Below are 20,423 nucleotides of genomic sequence, written 5' to 3' on the forward strand. Positions count from 1 at the left end.
AGTGCTGGCTCATTGTTTGGGTCTGTTGTCACTTTTGATGCTACCAGAAGCGATCGTGGTGTTAAAACTCAAAATCAGCTTGTTAGTCGTTCCAAGTGTACCAAAGACAATACTGGAATTCATCGGTTATCTGTAACTTCCAATACATTTTTGGGTGGTTTATCATTTTATCTTTATCAAAGATAACTTTTCAGGTATCTGTTATCAAAGTTCATTTTTTTTGGTTATCTGTGCCCACCACTGCTGCCTTCATCCTTAAATTAAGGGCCATCTGTTTGTTTGTTTTTTCCACAGAAAGAAATACAGATTGCAATGCTAAAGTACCCTCGGCCGTATGAGCATAAAAACAGGAAAAGCAAGATATATTTTCACTTGCCCAACTTATGCAGTAGTGCCAATATACTGCACTGGTGGACAAACCCCAACATAAAATGTGACCTTTTGATCCTAAAAGTAGGCCAAGGTCAGCTACCTTCAATGTCCTACAAGTTCATTATCCTGAGATTACACCCTGTAAAAGTAATGCTGCAGATAACAGATAAAACAGATGTAATGAATGAAAGAGTGTGTAGAAAGAATGTGACCTTTTGACCACTTAAAACAGGTTAAGGTTAGCCATCTTTGAATTTGTCCAAGGCCTGTGTCGCAAGAATGTTCCCTGTGAATTTGAAGACCCTGTCAGTAACAGCAAAAATGCAGACACCGTTTTTTGTTTTTGGAACACCCTAATATTCTTTTTCTTTGCGCTTTGTAAAGTAATGACGAATTTGATCATTTTTTCTTCATGTTTTGATTTGGAATACAATGTGTATTGTTCCCAATGCATTTGTGTGTATGGAAATAAAAACTATTATAAGAGTTTTGAGCTTTACTCACTTTTTTTAAACACGCTGCTATTATTTTGAACACAACTGTACATGTTAAAAACCCTGCTGTAGGCAGAGGTGGGTAACCTCAGCTTCAGTGAGTAGAAGTTCAACCATGTCTTTTTTCTATGTGTGCACCCAAAACAGGTGATTTTAGTGATTAGCTCATCGACCTGCCTGAAGATGTGAACTAATAGCTGGTTTAGTGGGTAGATGGAATAAAAATGCTGTAGGGCGTCTGATCACTGAAGACAGGGTTACCCACCTCCAGCTGTAGGAGATGAGAAAGCAGGTCACCACACAGGGTCCCTCCACTGTTCATGTTAAACTCAGTTATTTAAACTGAGCTGAGGAGAGACGATACATTGTGTCTTAACAAGCCCACCTCTCTTCTGTGACAACATGCCGCTCTGTTTTTAAGGCTTGTTCCAGGCTCTTAGTCTGAAACAGCAGCTTGTCCATGGCCACATGATGCTGCTTTCTTTGCTGCTCCTGCTCTCGTTCTGCCACCTGCAGGGCCTCCAACGTACTACATAACCTACAGACAGCAAGACACAGAAATTCATAAGCACGCACACGCACACACACGCGCGCGCGCACACACACACACACACAGCAAAACCATCCTGGTCATTTCATCACAACCCACATATTTATGCCAACATGATTACTTACTTTTCTTCCAGTAGTTTACGTTCTTGCTCACTTTTATCAAGGCAGCTCTGTCTCTCATTCAGCTCTCCTAACAGAGATGTTGCCTGAGCTTTCAGAGTTTCACATTCCTTCGACAACTGCAAAAATTTAAAAACTTGCATGAAGGTACACGGAAAAACAAACACTTTAAAACAAAATACTGTATCTGAAACAAATCAAAAATAAAGTTAATTTTATAATTCAGATCAAGGTGACAAATACATTTCAACTTCATATCAATGTTACATTTTCAAACGTCACAAAATAAATTGAATCATTGACTTAAAACAAGTGATTATTTCAGAAAAGTGCTGCATAGTTCATACCTGTGTACAGTCCTTTTCTTTCTGTTTGAGCAGAGCTTCGGTTCTGTCCCTCTGTGCTGAACTTCTCTGCAAATAGTCAAGCTTCTCCTCCAGCTCCCGATACCTACAAACACAGGAGCTTCGTAACTGCCAGCACGCTAATATAACTAGCCCATGTTTTGAATCGAATTTGCCACATAAAATTGAAAATTTAGTAATTAAACATTGAAGCTAGTAAGGCAGTAAAGTGTGATGTCAGACCAATCAAATTCTGCATGCATTTAATTTAAGTGTCTTCCAGTTATTTCCCAGGTACAGCTGTATTTGGCATTTCACAGAAGAAGAATTTTTTTTTTATTACAATATTTCCAAAATAGAAAAAGTTAGCAGCACTATGGATGACCTCCAGAAAAAAAACTGTTTAACTACTAAGGACTAAGGACAGCAATGACAATATGGTTGCTGCATTAGGGGCACGATCCTGCAGCTTTAATAACAATCCAAAAATAGCATCTGAATTTCAGAGGTGAAGAAAGTGACAGGAAAATTACAAATTTCTCTGTACAACCTGCAGCTGCCAGCACCAAAGAAAACTTTGGTCATGCTTGCCATACAGAAATTGAACAACAGGGGGCTGACAAACACTCAGAGAGCAAATGCTGTCAAAATAATTTGAGTCAGCTGAGAGTCTGCAAAGGTAAGTTGGAATTTCATACAGCTTTCTCCTTGGTGGGTGAATTGTTTTCTGTCCTCTTATCAAAAGAGCAGCGCTGCCAAACATCCCGCATTGGGCGGGACAGGCCCGTCATTTACCCGTGTCCCGCAATGAGCATGGGTGTGCGCGGGACACCCATTAGTCCCGCAGCTGTGTGGGTCTAGGCGTGACTGCAGACTCCCCTAGTTATGCTTTGCGCCCTGGCGATCGCGGCCACATGTGGGTGTCCCACACTGATATGGTCAAATGTTGGCAGGTATCAAAGAGCACTGGGGTCGAACTGTCAACAGTGAAGATAGAGTGTTCTGAAGCAGAGACAACTACTTTCAAATGATTGCTAAGCCTGGATGAGTAATGGGTCCAAAACCTTGATCCATATATGAAGAGGCATTCTATGCAGTGGAGCGTCACATCTTCAACCATTCCAATGACATTCAATGAAAGAAATGTTTGTTCCTTCCGCAGGGAAAGTGATGTCTTCCATTTTTCTTACATGTAAAGTGGATGACCTTGCAAAGAGCCAAACCACAAATGAAAAAGTTCTTGCACCATTTTGCTTTGGCATCTACACAAGAATGCCCAAATAAGATGATAAAATGGATTTTGTTTTATCATGGCAATGCCCCCACTCAAGTGTTGATGGTTGCCACGCCAATGAGTTTTTCAGCTGGTTGAATTCCAAAATACGCTGTCACACAATCTGACTTCTTTGAAACATTCAAGTAACATTTGGCTCTAACATATGGAGCAATAGGAACTGCAGTCTCATTTGAACCCCTGCATGATATGGTGGGATTTGACCACCTCCGGGGACAACCTGCTCAAACACTATCACTTCTCACGGAAAAATGGTGTACTGTTTTGTTTTCGGCTGCAGTCACAGAAGCAGTCGGAAAAAGTGTAGGGTTTTTTTTGGCTCCTAGTGGAGAAGGGAAGATGAGGCAAATGGGAGAGGTCGTATCGGTAAGTGTCAGGCTACACACATTGACAGAGTAGCTGCCTTCTCTCGCCTGCACAACCGCATAGTCACTTTGTCTTTGCATTTCATTTTGTTTGCCATGTAATTTGCCTGAAAACTCAGAGGAAAAGCTATGTTTCTGATGAGGACAGACGATGGCTGTCCCAGATGTAGAATTAATGCGTCATATTTTACCCCTTTAACGCCCACCCTCAAACGTGACTACAGTGCCCCATGACAATATAACTGCTGATGAGGACTTTCCTGAGCATCAAGACAAAAGTGTTGTGAGCATCACCAAAAGAAGCACTGCTGGACAACATGGGTACTTTGTCAAAATTTAACACATGGCATCATCAAGGGCAATGTGGAAATCTTTACATTTAAATCTATAACCAAAAGTTCAATTTAAGTAAATCTGGCAGATTTGTGTCTGCCACAACAGTACAGTAGCTGTAAAGAGATGATATGAACAAAGGAACTCCAAAAGTTAAAGAGAGCTAAACTGTTGCTGAATGTGTAAAGCTAGTTAAACTGTTGCTCTGGTAGTAAAGGGATAGACATGCAGACAGGAAATGGTGAGAAAGAAACTGACACAGAGCCATGGCTCACACCTGCCCTGTGTGGCCTGAAGCTGCCTGTGAGTTTAGCAAGGCTAGAGCTGGAAAGAGAAAGTAAAGAGACAGGAAGAAGGAACACACCTCAAATAAAGAGTATTATTTACAAAGAGAATTCAGAAAGTTAGTAGCTTATTTCACTAAGGAAGCATGAGAGATTTATGAATAGAGTTTCATAAAGCAGCACTCAGTAGCTCAGTTAAGGGACAACACAAAACATTTTGTGTGCATGTGGTTTTTGAGTCATACCATCAGAAGAGTGTTGGGCTTCAGATCGATCTGAACCACTTCCTCTGTTACCAACCGCATGCCTGCAAATACAAACGGTCTGATGGAGTTTTTTTTTTTTTTAAATATGGGGGGGCAAGTAAATCATGCATCTTCCCACACTCATACCCACAAGTGAGTGAACAATATTTAACCTGGGCTTTTCCTCTCTCAACTGTTCCTTTTCTAAAAAACATGAATGATGTCATGATAATGGGCCTCAGGAGTCATCATGACATCTCTGTGCATTCAACTCACCAATGATAAAAAGTACCTGTTTCGTATCTCATAATTTATACCCGTCCACACCATAATCCACCATCACCGTGGCTCCGCTTCACAACAACATCAGTAAACTGTTCATCACCACGATGGCAAGCACACTATCTGGCATCTGCTTGGTGCAGTGTACTGGGATTTATCCATGAAGAGAACATTTCCTTGAACTACCACGTGCCATCATGGTGAGTGTTTGCCCAATCCAAGTTGGTTATAATGACAAACTGCAGTCAGGTCAAGGCCCCTGCTGAGGATGAAGAGCACTCATAAGCTTTCCTTAAACGGGGTTCTGATCATTTGTGCTGAAATTCTTTGCTGTGCAAACCAACTATTGCATCAGCTGTTTGGGTGGCTAGTCATGGAAGATTTCATGTGAGGAAGTCAGATGTGGTGATCCATTTTTGGTACTTTTTTACATCATCATTTTATTTTAATTTTTTTTTCAGTTTGTAAAATAAATACTTTTTATGATAAAATATTGAATCCATGGTTTGAAAGTTATTGGAATTTAAGGTTAGATTAACTAGAGCTGAGACACACACATACATATGGTATATGTTTGTGTGGGGGCACATATGGACCAGTGTGAGTGTTATAAGCCTTTAAATGAGACATTATTTTGGGGTATTCTGAATTTCTGGCCATTTTTAGAGTCTTGTACAAAGTGAAAAAAATATATAGTGTAGCTGTTCTGATTAAATGTTTGAAATTTACAGTAAAAAAATAGCTTAAGAAGATAATTTTCAAAAATGTACATACAATACAATGAAGATATTAATGATCAAACTCAGGAAACGCTTGTTAACAAAACATATAAAATTAATAAAAATTTCAGAGAGCTGTATCTTCTAAACTAATGGGATGCAGACCGAAGATCAGGGCTGTGAAATGTAAATTGTGAAATCCGAGGAAAATTTGCAGGTGGGGGGGGGGGGGGGGGGGGCCCCCCAGGAGCCAGGGTCTAGGGCCCTGTGGGGCCCCAGAATTAAATTTTATCTAATGATACTTTTTCAGCATCTCCTGGAAGAACAAATCTCAAAATTAGTAGATATTTAAATGATCCTACATTCAACCTTTTATTTGACCTGTCAATGATGATGTTGAAATAACAGAGTATGACATGGAAGTAAGACCTGGAATGATTTTCCTTTTAATTGTAAACCAAATTATGCAAGACAAATTAAACTACATGAAATTTATGAAGACTGAAAAGACTGTTACAGCATTTCAAAAACCATAGCTAAAGCTTGTAGAATATTTGGAAAATCATGGTAAAATATCAATAACATACCTTATAGTAAAAAGTCACATATTCTTGTGTGAATTCATGCAGCCTAAATCCATTCAAAGCCACAGTCTTTTTACAATGAAAGTCTAGATTAATGAAAAAAGTCACATAATCTTGTCTAAAATCCTGTTTGAACAGCACAATATTTATTTTCCAGGGAGAGAAAAATTCTTACCGTGTTTACTGAGAGGGCAGTTCACTTTTCCCAATTTCGATTATTTTTTTTTCAATTTATTTTCATTTATATAGCGCCAAATCACAACAGAGTTGCCTCAAGGTGCTTCACACAGGTAAGGTCTAACCTTACCAACCCCCAGAGCAACAGTGGTAAGGAAAAACTCCATCTGAGGAAGAAACCTCAAGCAGACCAGACTCAAAGGGGTGACCCTCTGCCTGGGCCATGCTACAAACATAAATTACAGAAATAATTCACAGAACAATTCACGGACGAATATAAAAGAATTGCTGTTGGTGCACAGGATAGGAGGATCGCCAACACAAACACAACTCCCATCTCTGGATGGAGCTGCACCTTAGACAGAGAAACAACAGAATCAGGCATCAGAAAGACAAAAAATACTGTATAATTTGCCAGCATTAATCAACAAGAAAAACAGAAGAAATACTAAGGTGATCGCCGGCCGCTAGCCATAAGCTTCACTAGAAGACCCAGAATTTAGGTGAAGTTGAGGCCGCGGCCCACTTCAATTACTAATAACATGAATTAAAAGAGTAAAAAGCGTAAAACAAAACTGCACCAGTATGCTAGCCATATGAAAGGGAAAATAAGTGCGTCTTAAGTCTGGACTTGAAAGTCTCCACAGAATCTGACTGTTTTATTGACGCAGGGAGATCATTCCACAGAACAGGGGCACGATAAGAGAAAGCTCTGTGACCCGCAGACTTCTTATTCACCTTAGGGACACAAAGTAGTCCTGCACCCTGAGAACGTAAAGCCCGGGCCGGTACGTAAGGTTAATTAGGTCAGCTAGGTAGGGAGGTGCCACACCATGAATAATTTTATAGGTTAGTAACAGAACCTTAAAATCTGATCTCACTGGGACAGGAAGCCAGTGAAGAGATGCCAAAATGGGTGTAATGTGGTCAAACTTTCTGCTTCGTGTCAAAAGTCTGGCTGCAGCATTCTGAACCAATTGGAGACCCCTAATGCTAGACTGCGGTAAACCAGAAAATAGAACATTGCAGTAGTCCAATCTAGAAGAGATGAACGCATGGATCAGGGTCTCAGCATCAGCCATAGACAGAATGGGACGAATCTTCGCTATATTTCGCAGGTGGAAGAAAGCAGTCCTAGTAATATTTCTAATATGGAGACCAAAGGACAACAAAAGATCAAAAATTACCCCAAGGTTCCTCACTTTGTCAGTGTGATGTATGACACACGAGCCTAGGCTGAGTGTTAACTGGTCAAATTGATGGACCATGAACCATCATTTCAGTCTTTTCAGAGTTTAAAAGTAGGACGTTTCTAGACATCCAACTTCTCACTGATGCAAGGCAATCTTCTAAGGATTTTATGTGAACGAGATTACCTGCAGTTATCGGCATATATACTGAGTATCATCTGCACAGCAGTGAAAGGTAATCCCAAAATGCCGCAATATGTGCCCAAGGGGTGCTATATAAAGGGAGAAAGCAGGGGGCCTAAGACAGACCCCTGAGGAACCCCAAATTTCATGTCACTAAGGTTAGAGGTAGTGTTACTGTACAAAATACAGTGAGAACAACTGGTCAAATATGACGTCAGCCATGCAAGGGCACTCCCAGTAATCCCAAAATGATTTTCCAGCCTACAAGTAGAATATGATGATCCACTGTATCAAATGCAGCACTGAGATCTAACAGCCAACAGAATCGTAGTGGTGTCCGAATCCATTGTAAGCAGAAGATCATTCACCACTTTAGTGAGAGCTGTTTCTGTGCAATGATATTGTTCTAAAAGCAGACTGCAGCGGCTCAAAGAGATATTCTCAGTAAGATAGTCTACAAGCTGCCGTGACACCACTTTTTCCAGAATTTTAGAACAAAATGATAGATTTGATATCGGCGATAGTTTTCAATACACTAGGGTCAAGATTAGGTTCTTAAGTAATGGTTTAATCACTGCATATTTGAAACGTTTAGGAACAGATCCAGAAGTTAAAGAAAGATAATAATTTCCAGCACAATCGGCCCAAGAGTGGGCCACAGGTCCTTAAACAGTTTTGTGTATAGGATCAAATAACAGGTTGTGCTTTTGTTGATGTTACCGAGTTTCGTCAGCATGTCTAGAGAGATACCATCAAATTCTGTAAATCTAGGTAATACCTCAGTAGTGGTGCCCCACCTCAATAGCAGGGCGTTTCTTTTATCTTCAGGTGTGTTGATGAAGCCAGTGACAATTCCATGGATTCTTGTCCCTTATAAGACTTTTTCAAACAGTCTTTTCCGCCATCTTCTCTCTGTGCGATGTTGGTCCGTGACACAGACATGCTGCACAAAATCTTCTTTTAAAAACTTGAAAGCTTTAAAGTTTGGGATGTCCACATGCTAAGTTTAGCTTAAGTGTCGCACAAGAGCCACACAGCGTCGCCGCAGGCCAACCAACCAGTCCTGCTTTATGACAACAGTCGTAACAGCTACGCTTTGAGTGGCATTTTTCCTCCGCAAAACTCCACGGATCCAAGGAACTGATTTGTATCTGTAACACACAGAGCAGTGTCCGCGGACTTATAAACTTACATGATGTCGTAGAAAAAGAGAACGCTTTGCGATAAGCATTTTAAAAACTCAGTGATGATCACAATTAAAGAGTACAACACTAACACCCCACCCCCCTCCCCTGATGAATCCGCGGATCCTGCAGATCCACGGAGTTTTCACAGCCCTGTAATATCTGTGATTCCTCCATAGATTTGGTATAAGAGCACCTGTAAATCTTTTTCCAAGCCAGTTTGATAGGGTAACCTGGGTTCCACTGGGTGATTTAATATGGAATGACCATTAATAAAAATTACAAAAAAAAGCCATCAATAGATTAATATCTATTGCAGAAATAAATCAGTAGTTGCAGCCCTTGACGGTGCAACTGTTTTCTGGTTGGTAGATGCAGAGTTTGGCACCAGGATATCACATCTAACATCATGACACGGGGTTTTCCAATGTAGAACTGTCAGGAAAAACATGCCGGCAAGGATGAGACAAACTGATGAGTCTGATGCACAGGATTCCCTTACAGTGCCAAAGTTAGACATATTCTTGACTTCCCATTCCTTCTTACTACAAAGATTTTAAGACATTTGTGAACAAAATCTGTCTTTTGGTGTGCACTGAAGAAATAAATGGTAAATGGACTGCATTTATATAGCGCTTTTCCATCTGCATCAGATGCGCAAAGTGCTTTACAATAATGCCTCACATTCACCCCGATGTCAAGGTGTTGCCATACAAGGCGCTCACTACACACCGGGAGCAACTTGGGGATTTTCTGTTCAGGCTGGGATTTGAACCACGAGGACCATCACCTCCCCAAATAAATAAATAAATAGTTTACTTAGTTAAATAGTTTACTTCAACTCATAAAAATGGGAATGAAAACAACAGTCCTGCATTTATATTTTTGACTGTACAAGCAACATACGTACTAGTACACAACAGACGCGTGTAATGACAGTAGCCTTTATTAAAATAATTAAACGTGAAATTAATCATTTGTATGGGATCTCAACGTGACCCTTTTGGGGATCTATACCTGTCTGCAATATTACAATGAAAAACCGATGAATGCAACTGAGTAGTTGGAGGGCAGGGATAGCAGCAATCAATTCAAATGATGCCTCTTGCATTTAAAGACTTCAAAGTCACGGTATACACATCATGCAGTTGTGTATACCATACACCAAAAATGGTGTGTGTTCTTATGTGTGGTGCTGCACAAAAGTTGCACGTATTGTTACCGGTGCCTGGACCAGCTTGGCTAACAGCTGGTCAATGTTGCGACGCATTCGCCCTCATCTCCTTCTCGCCCTCATCCCTTTCCCTTTCCAGTTCTTCATTCTTCCTCCTCAGCTCTTTTATTCCTTCTTCCAAGCTTTTCTTTGTGGATCTTCAGACTCTGCATGAACTCATTTGCACCTTCCACAGACTGTAGGGGGAAAAAAAAAAAAAGAGTGACAAAAATAAGAACTAGAAGGACCCCCTGGTAGAGCACATACCTGCACCAAGGCCACAACAATCAGATTTAATTAAACAAGGATAAATTAACTTTTTATGCTAGTAATATTAAAAGAATATTAATCAAGCGTCTGAGTGCTTAACTTGCCCTTGTCACATCTCACATGGTGCATGAATGCATGATGTAGCTAGCCTTGTTGCATGGTAAATCACCACGGCAGTGATTATAAAAATAACCTTAAAAGTTCTAGCAGTACCACGGGCAAAACTCGGATTCCTCTCCTGTTGATGAGCAGTCAAAGCCTTTTCGTGCTTGGTGCTGCTCTCTGAATTGCATTACTTCCAGTTATATAACGGCTGAGTGGATCCTTGTCATTTGATTGGTGCTTTGTATGTCACGTGACATGGATTATTCGTCCCATTTGTGTTGCGGTACATTTAACGTGCAATTTGGCTCCACTTAGCGTGCAGATTTGGTTCCATAAATTTTGTACCATTGCACGCTGCAAACCCGGCCCACTAGTGTATGAAAATGGCATTTATGAGTTCAATTGTACAATATTTCATGAGGTGAACGATGGACTGTTCCATTCAACGAAGCTTCCACTGAATGAATGAAAAAACATCTAAAATACATCCATGTCATTTGATACGTATTAATTTATAAACAGAAAAGGGATTTACATTTTGGTGTGCGTCACTGGTGCTTTGATGTCAAAAGTCCAGCGCAAATTTTAAATAGGAGACTAAATTGTTCTTAATCACCTTGCAAAAACAGAGACAGTTCAATTTTGACGATGTCGTCCATGATGCCGTGTACAGACTGCCATATGCTCAGTCCAGCGAAAAATCGCATTGTCAGAATTTTTCCAGCTCTTCATTCTAACTTCATCCTAACAGCTCTTCATGCCTCCAGATGGCTCGCAGTGTAGTGGATTTTGGGGTTTTTTTTGTGTTAGAAGAATTAGCATAGTCAATTAGCTTGTTCCAATAGCTGTCCGTCAACAAAACAAACTCCGCCATGTTTAGCTAAACGTCATACCCCGTAGTGTGAGCGCGCGTTGTGCAATTTTATTTTTATTTTATTTAAATTATATAGCGCCATATCACAACAAAGTCACCTCAGGTGCTTCACACAAGTAAGCTCTAACCTTACCAACCCAGAGAGTAAGCACACAGGCGGACAGTGCTAATGAATGAATGGATGAAAGATTTGTCATTACAAATGCAACAACAACGAAATTACGTTACACTCCAATTACCTCAGAATACAGCAATTAATCCACAATTATTACTTGTTACCGTAATTATGGCACACATCAAAATTAAAGACAACACATATACATTTGACATTGCTTATGTGCTCTAAACTTGAAGCAGTCCATCATCGGAATTGAGGCAAAGTAGGTGAAGGCCGCAGCAACGTGAGTTGCGCTGCCAAGGAAAAACACTACCTCTGATGATTTGAGGAAGAAAACCTCAAGCAGCGCACTCGGACAGGTTTCAAACAGCCTAAAACTGTTAATTCTTTGTTTGATTCTAAAACTGTTGGATTCACAGTGTCACATGTGGATTGTCCCGTCATCTACATTGTGACATCCAACAATGCCACTGGTTCAGGTTTAATGATCTTTAATAAAACTGACTCTGGGAGCGCAGAGAGCCTTAAAACATCCAAAATGGTTTAATTCATGATGTTTTTTCATGTCAGTCTAAAACGGAGGACGGAGATGGATGTATAGCTAGTTAGCTAGCATTAAAGCTATAGGGCCTTCCAAATTTCACAAAACTGAGGAAATTTAGTTCCTACTGAAATCCAAGTATTATATTGCAAGTTTATTTTCATAAAATGCTGCAAAATTACATCTTATTTTAATGAAAAGGGCATAATTGTCTGGGGGGAAATCCCTTTATCGTCGTCATGCAGGCAAACTACAGAAGGAAGCGTGTGCATGCGTGAGGTTTTGAGATTACCTGTGACGCATCTCACTTTAACATCAATAAGATTTCTTGTAAATCACTTCCAAGTCTATCAAATGTTGGCCAAGTATCTCACACACACACACACTAAAACCCGCATATAATGGATTCAGGTGGGCCAGCGAATGTTGTCCGTCTAATCAAAATCTGTTACATGTATAAAACAGCCAAAATCCATTATAGGTATGTAACGGATTAGTTACAGCCAGGAGGTGCCAATGTTCTACATGGAATCCTGAATCAGGACCTGTCTCATTTAATGCCTGGGTCAAAACTTCCTCTGAATAAAATAAATGCTGGCCTTAAATAAAATATGACAGGAGTGAAAACAAAAAAGTGATCACAGCCTTTTGCAGTGTCCAATTTAGCAGGTGCACGTCAGGTTGCGGGTCCTGTGTCGTACCTCTGTTACTGGGCACGTCCAGACTGGTCTGTCCGGTATGCGTAAAGGGTCTTATGTGAGCGAAAATCCATCATACTAAATCTGGTATATACAGTGTTTATTACATGGAAAACCATACAAAAGCATTTGGGACTTTTGGTGAAGTTCATTCTTGACCCAAAATACATAAGCATACCAAATGGCAAATGTCAGCTCTCCCAAGTTTGTCTGAAATCAAACATGCATACACGCAGAGCTTTTTGTCTTTTCTGCATTATGCTGCAAGTAGGTGCTTTTATTTTTATGCACCCACAAACAGACTGTGGTGGAAGACATCAAACACAGTACATTTTTCACTCATGGTAACAGCAACATGACACTTAACTAAACTGACACAAAAACACAATAAATCAATGACACTAACAACACTTTTAAACTAACATGAATCACAGTAACATTTAAAACTCCCATGGTGCATTGCAGCAGCACAACATCCATTGTTCACTGTTGTTAGCTAATATCTCCAAAATATTAGTTCTGTGAAGTCACCTATAATATGCACCTGCCCTATTAAATCAGCAGCGTATTTAGAAAAAACACTGGTGACATAGCGCTATTTAATTCAATTTAATGCGACTTCCCCAACAATGTCTTCATATGTTTGTATGAAATGTTTTGTGTCTTTGCATGTCAACGCTGTGAAACAGAAAATTAAATGTACTTGACCAGCAGTTTGTATAAATCTGTTTTACCAGGCTGCGAGGTGGTATGGTCTGCATGTGCTGATCTGTCTCCTCCCCTTTGTTCCTCACAAGCTGATTTACTATCTGAAAGTGGAACCAGAGACCTAATTGAATACAAGCAACATATGTGCTAGTGCATGTACAAACCCTGTATTGACTGCAGCCTTTAAACATGAAACCCATCGAGCAGGTGCCTGTGCTCACCAGGTGGCAACACAGCACGTAACATCTGCAACACTTTTCAGGAATTGACATTAAGCTTTTTAGTGTACTTGTCCATAGGACAAGTAACCCTGGCAGTTTACTTGTCCTATAGGAAAAGGTGGTTGTCCGGACAACCCGTGAGTGAGATTCAAATGAAATATTTATCACATATACTTTGCTCTGACTTGTCACTTAATAAAAACCTGTCATACTTCTTTTGTTTGTAAGTACTTTAACTCTAATATTCCAACATAAGAATTGCAGCTGAAATGGAAAAAGCATTACATTTCATCATTTTCTGGTACTGAGATTCAGATTACATATTTATCACATCTACTTTGCTGTGACATATCACTTCATGAAAAAGTTAATACTGTCACTCTCCTGTGTGGGTGGTAACATTTTGGAGTTTTATTACAGAAGATGTGGCAACACAAACAGTTCATCTGTGGTAATACAGGGAGGCACTTATTGCCTTAATCCAAAAAAAAAAAAACCCAAAAAAAACATAAAACACAAAAATAATGCATGGCCTGTGGTCTTACAGTTTTTCAAAATGTGGTGGTGATGGACACGTAATGATCCTGACATTTACATTGTCTTCTATTTCTGTAACTGCAGACTGTATGAAAACAACATATTTCATGTTTTGTGAGATGAGCTTTATTTATTTATTTTTTGTTAATATATACCCATTCCTACATTTGAGGCCTGCAGCATTTTCCAAGAAAAAAAGGTTGGGACAGGGCAGTTTATTGTTAATGGAAGAATAGTTAATATTTACAGCCAGTTTTCTTGGGAAATGTCAGAGGATGAATACATGAACATTTCCAACTCACTGAATATTTCTTAGACTTTATTTACATCAATCATTCAGAAACACAACAGTGTGGTACTTTATGGTAAATCTGTGTCAGGTAGGCAGTTCTCAAAAACTAAATGTCCATGCTGGAAGAAGACAAGTGAGGGAAGCCACCAAGACACAACTTTGGAAGAATGTTTGGCTTCTGTGCGTGTGAGTGGAGAAACTGGGAATATGACAACATTTTTATTTTTATCTTCATTTTACATACAGTCCCTACTTTTTTTTTTGTGGTTGTTTCTGTTCCATTTCTGAAATTAAAGAACTGCTATAAGGAAAAGTGTTAACATTTTATTGTTTTTTAAAAACGTTTTAGTAGAACAAACACAAAAACCAAACTCTTATAAAGAAGGAAAAAATACACAAATGTGCAGGAAAAACTGAACAATGCAGACTGATTTGAATCGTGACTTTTGAAAATAATAAGCGGCAACTTACTTTGAAATAAATGAAACACAGAACTGCAGCCTAATAATTTTGAAAAATAAAAATCAGCAGCTTGCATTTTTATTCAGACTAGAGTTCATTTCCTCTTTATCTCCTCCTCAGTCACGTTTTGTGCTTGAACATTAAACAACTACATTAAGCCATCTAAAATAAATATTTGTGGAAAATAACAGCCTGTTAACTTTCAGAGTTCTCAGCTGCTTTATGTGATTTCTGCTTCTGAACATCACTGCAGAGTTTCTCCACATCAGGTTTTTTTAAACACACGTGTGTGATTTTTATTCTGTTCATTCATATATTCTCATTTTAAGGAATTCTGACTAATTTATTTTATCTCATAATTTCAGTATAACTGTCACTGACGCGCACACAGTGTGAACAGGACGTACCGTCAGAACAATCCAGAGAGAAATAAAGGAAGCGCCACAGTCACAGTCAGCGCGCCCCCCCACCCACCCCCCTCCTCTCAGCCAGCCGACACAGTCAGCGCACCCCCCACCCCCCCTCGCAGCCAGCCAACACAGTCAGCGCGCCCCGCACCCCCCCTCCTCGCAGCCAGCCAACACAGTCAGCACGCCCCCACCCCCCCTCCTCGCAGCCAGCCAACACAGTCAGCGTGCCCCCCCACCCCCCTTCCTCCTTGCAGCCAGCCGACTCACGCACGCACAGCACACAGCACACACACACACACGGACGGCTGCAGCGATCGGACCCAGTCTTAATTTTAGACAGCTTTAAGCAAACCCACCCGCTATTTTTTTCGGCATCTTTTTCGAAAATTGAACGCTCAAATGACGGCAGGACGACTTGCTGTCTAAAACCTTGGTTCCCGCTCCCGTGAATTTTTAATCCCGTACCGTCCCAATCCCGTGATAAATAGCAAAGTTGACTCCCATCCCGTAGGATTCCTGAAAAAATATCAGCCTCTACTACAAAAGCACACCCCATACAGTGGTCTCGCGCACACATTGATATCTTGTTTTCCGATTATCTGCTGTGTGGAGAGTGGCGGGAAAAACCGAATGCTTTCTCGCGAGGTGTGAGACAAGACTTGAAAAACAAAAAGGCAACAGTCAGGTATTTTGGTTCCGAGTGATGAAAATAAAGAATTTGAACGTTTTAAGCCAAAAAAAACGCCACTTGTCTAGTCGAACAACGATTAGAGCATACTGCTTGTCCGATCACATTTTACACTTGTCCCGGACAATCGGACAAGCGTTAATGTCGATGCCTGAGCAGTGTTTCCAGTTGGCCATTACTAATCTGCAGTACAGACAAAAAAATTTGAACCATCCCCAGCCACACATTCATTTCCAGGTTTACTTTTCTGTTCTGTTGTACATTTCAGCCTGTATTTGCCCATCATCATATATTCTACCTGCAGTTTCGAGCTTAACTCATGGCTGACCCTAGAGGCGGAGCAGATGTGTCTATGGGATACTACAGCGGTAATTCAAAATCACTTCTGGGATTGATATGGTTCATCACAAATAAATCAGTTTCTCATTCTGTGCTCTGCTTAAGTTACTACTTTTGAGTTAGTGTCCACACAAGCTAGATAGGAACTCCCTAAATTATCTGCAAAGGTATTTGTTGTCCAAACTCTACACAGGTACCAGGACAGGGAAAATATCTTATACCCTTCTGAAATGAACTAATTTCATTATTCAAGTACACAAGTTTGAAGTTGTGTTCAATGACAATTGACTGTCAGGTCAGATTCAGCATTGATCCTGCTACTGGTAGAACTGTAAACCAGTAGAACCTGCTGGATGGATCGGTGGTCAACGAATAAACCAGCTCCCCCACTACTGCTTATGCTGGTGATAAGAATGGCCATGACACACAGCAGGATAAAAAAAAACTGAGCAAGCGACCATCAAGCTGATATTGTTTCATATGTTTATGTTGGGCTTTCTTTAAATGTTTTATACATTTTATTTTATTAATTGTTGCCATGTGGTGCTATATTTTACATGTGTGTACCCAGGGCGTGGCCTCAGCAACCAAGAACTGTAGCTGGTCCTGCAGCCCAAAGATAAATCTTTTTGAGAGTTGACAGAAGGACTAGCACTTCAACCACCATAAAAATACTTTGCAAAGCTAAAAATTGAAAAAGTAAGATTCTTGTTTGCACTCTGTGTGAGTAACTCTGCAGCTGCCTTTCATCAGAAGGTAGCGTCCACTGTGAAGGAGATGGTGGAAAGTAATTTGGAGCTTCATCTCTGGGAAAGAAGAAACCAAAGGAGAGCACCAAGAGTCTGGTCGTTGGAAGATGGCAGCTACTGTTCAGGACAACCTAGGTTAAAACTTGAGACGGATCGTGTGTGGACACCTAGAACACCCTGTCTCTCAGCAAAGATGACCGTCTTTCACGGTTGCTGAAAGAGCTTGCAAAACACCACATCGCACTGGCTGCACTGCGTGAAGTGCAAAGACCTTGAAGTGGTCAGATTTCTGTGGGTGGTTACACCTACTTTTGGCCTCGTCACCCCAATGGTCAGCATATGGAGAAAATGCAGTTACTGTTGCAGATCAGCTCCTTCCAATGGTGTCAGATGTCACCTGTGTCAATGGATGTATTATCAGGCTCAGACTCAAGCATTCACTGAGTGTTTGTCTCAGTCAATACTCCAACTGCACTGAGCAATGTCTCAGTGAGCAAACGTTTTATTTGCGGTTTCCCTCTGTGATTGAAAATTGCCCAGGAGGTGATACGTTACTGGTTATGGTAAAGTTCAATGCAACCACCGGCACTGATGGGGCTGGCTATGAGAACTGCATTGGTCCACATAGATCTGTGGTCTATTAATCCCTGGTGTCCTTACAAAGCATTCAAAGCACTTTGTTCTTTCAAATCTATACCTCAACCCACTGCAGTTATCGCAAAAGAAGGTGCAGTCCTGACAGATGCATCTGCTGTACTGTCCCAGTAGGCCAGCTATTTTCAGCAGTTGCAAAATGGTGATCCTCCTGTTGGGATGTTAGAAATTTCCAGTGCCATAGTTTTGTGATTAACTCTCCAGTTAACGGCAAACCACCAAATGTTGGTGAGATCGCAAAGGCCATGAAACAGGTGAGAGCAAGAAAAGCTCCAGGAATCTGTGGCATTCTAGCTGAGGGATTCGGTGCATGTGGAGATGCTGTTGTCCTGGCATTGCATTCAACCTTTCTTTGAATCTGGGAGATGGCCATCCCTACAAACTGGAAGAAAGGAGTTCTTGTACTAATCTGGAAAGGAAAAGGTCATCATATGGACTGCAATAATTACAGCGGTATATAACACTGCTGTTCAGACTGTCTACACTGACACGAGAAATGCCAGTTACGAGCTTTTCCTCTTACTATCATCAAACTCCAGTCTGTTGTGTCCAAATTAAACACAATTACTATATATGCCCAAATACTAAAAGGATCTTAGTCGTGACATGCCATGCTGACACTTTTCATGAGTAGCCAGTTGGGATTTCTGAACTTCTGACTAATTGCAACAGAAGAAAAAGTTGATGAATCATTTAAGTAGAGATGATATTGATTTAGATTGGTGGAATCAGGATAAACTGCATAAGCCTGTGCATGTGTTGCTGCATGATCCATGGAGCACCTGTGGGCGCTTACAACAGGTGATCGAACTGGCGGACATGTGCGTGTTCAGAACAGGTAATCGAACCGGTGTGCGTGCATGTGGTGAAATGATCCACTCAGCCGGCAGCGCCTGTGTTACAACAGCTGATTGAACTAGCGGACGTGTGGGTGCTCAGAACAGGTAATGGAACCGGTGCATGTGTTCGTAAGCTTACAACAGGTGTTCGTAAGCTTACAACAGGTGTCGTAAGCACGTGCTTATGACTGATGATCGAACGGGCAGGCGAGTGTGCGGTGAAATGATTCACGCAGCCAGTATGAAGCACCTGCGCATGCTTACAACAGGTGATCGAACTGGCGCACATGTGCGTGCTCAGAACGGACAATCAAATGGGGGCGCGAGTGTGCAGTGAAATGATTCACGCAGCCAGTATGACGCGCCTGTGCATGCTTACAACCAGTTCGAACTGGCTGAACGAGCCATTGCATGTGTAGGAGCCGGTCTATGGCAGGGATGCATCCGTTTACATACACTTCAGTAATCCAATAATCAGAAAACATGGTTTACATTCTTTCAATTCATAAATTGGATTTCTTTTGAAATCCAGAGAACAGAAACAGCAGGTCATGGGGAAAAAACACCAAAAAGAGATCTCTCTCTGCTTGTGAGTTTAAATGGCAATATTTTTTACTTTTTTTTTAGGACACACAATGGACTCTGAACTTTGCGATCTGATGTTACGAGCCCTGACAGAGCAGCAGTGTTTCCTGCTGTACATCTGAAAACATGAGTGCCGTTTGCTTTTTCGTGTACCGTTTTGAGAATGGAGCATATTTCCACAATGCCAAAAGAATCCAAAAAGAAAACAGGAGTGGACTGTGAGAGGCAGAAAAATAGCGACTTCATATGTGGCTGTAAGCAACCATACTTAATTGTAAGCAAGACTAGGAACGCAACCATACGCCATCATACACCAGCCTACACAACGACTACGCGAAATCTGCGCTGTACTCCATATGCATCACAATGCAACTGTATGCAAGCCGGTGTAAAAGGGGCTATAGGCTCACCTGGTCAAATTCAAACCCCATTACCTCCTCCCATTCCTTTGGAAGTGCGATAGGGAGGGAACTAATTAAGGAGCAACACATAGCAGCATTGCTCTTGACACAAACATATATGTTAAATGAAAAAGTAAATAAAGTAAAATTAAATTTGCATCAAACAGAGCATGAACTGAAACAACATCAAGATCAACAGATTATATAAATTGGTCTTACGAGGCCATGAGATGGCATGGTCTGTGTGTGCTGCTCTGTCTCTTCCACTCTCTTTCTTTCCTGTTTTTCTCGAGTCTGAAAGACATAACAGAGACCACACTGAATATTAAGCACTGTCCACACAAGACACTGTATGCATCTTGAGTTGTGATGACAAGAGGAAGCCTCACAAGGATCGTAGATAACATTAAAATTGTTCATGCACTTTTTCTGTTATTGGTTAGGTGCATGGTGGTGATAGGGGAGTGAACCCACTTCTAATATAAGGTAAGCTAATTGGTCCATACAACTTTCACAATTGCAGAAAGATTCTTCATTTTGTTAAAAGTTGATGCGTCCAGTTTATACACTTGTGTTGTTCAAATACTCCATGTTTTACAAAGCATTCAGTTAAAATGGTCATTTAAAAAGGTAGTTCCTCAGTTAAATCCTTATAAAGCGGCAAAAGCCCTGGCCCAGATGGCTACCCAGCCAAATTCTATAAAGTGTTTTAGAAGCAGCTGGCCCCATTTATGCTAGAGATGTTTACTGAATCTTTGATCACTGACATACTCCCTCAAACCATGAACCAGGCTTGCATCTCACTGCTTTTTTAACAAAAAGGGTAAAGATCCACTGTTATGCAGTTCATATCATCCCATTAGGTTGTTAAATGCTAATTTCAAATTGGTGTTAAAGCTGGCCAGTCTTAGAAGCAGTTTTACCCTAGGTTATGCCCCTAGATCAAACTGAGTTTATTCACAATAGCCTGAGCCATATGGTTTTGCCGGCTCTGCTA

At 40.8% G+C, this 20,423-nt stretch overlaps 1 protein-coding gene and 1 long non-coding RNA gene across 2 annotated transcripts in view; both read right to left on the bottom strand.

The window, feature by feature from the left end:
* The window catches only part of ikbkg (inhibitor of nuclear factor kappa B kinase regulatory subunit gamma), a 111,756-nt gene that overhangs the window by 57,925 nt on the left and 33,408 nt on the right, over nt 1–20,423 (bottom strand). Inside the window, exons 4-5 of the mRNA XM_034172075.1 lie at nt 19,646–19,720; nt 13,276–13,350 (exon numbers count right to left, since the gene is read on the bottom strand). Coding sequence (XP_034027966.1) covers nt 13,276–13,350; nt 19,646–19,720 — 150 coding nt within the window. The remainder of the gene's footprint in view (nt 1–13,275; nt 13,351–19,645; nt 19,721–20,423) is intronic.
* Nucleotides 1,914–4,205, bottom strand: LOC117512114. Its single transcript, XR_004561212.1, has 2 exons — nt 4,152–4,205; nt 1,914–1,988 (listed from the first exon to the last, which is right to left on the bottom strand). It is a non-coding gene; the product is annotated as an uncharacterized LOC117512114 (long non-coding RNA).

The sequence above is a fragment of the Thalassophryne amazonica genome, chromosome 6 (assembly GCF_902500255.1).
Source record: "Thalassophryne amazonica chromosome 6, fThaAma1.1, whole genome shotgun sequence".
NCBI lineage: Eukaryota > Metazoa > Chordata > Actinopteri > Batrachoidiformes > Batrachoididae > Thalassophryne > Thalassophryne amazonica.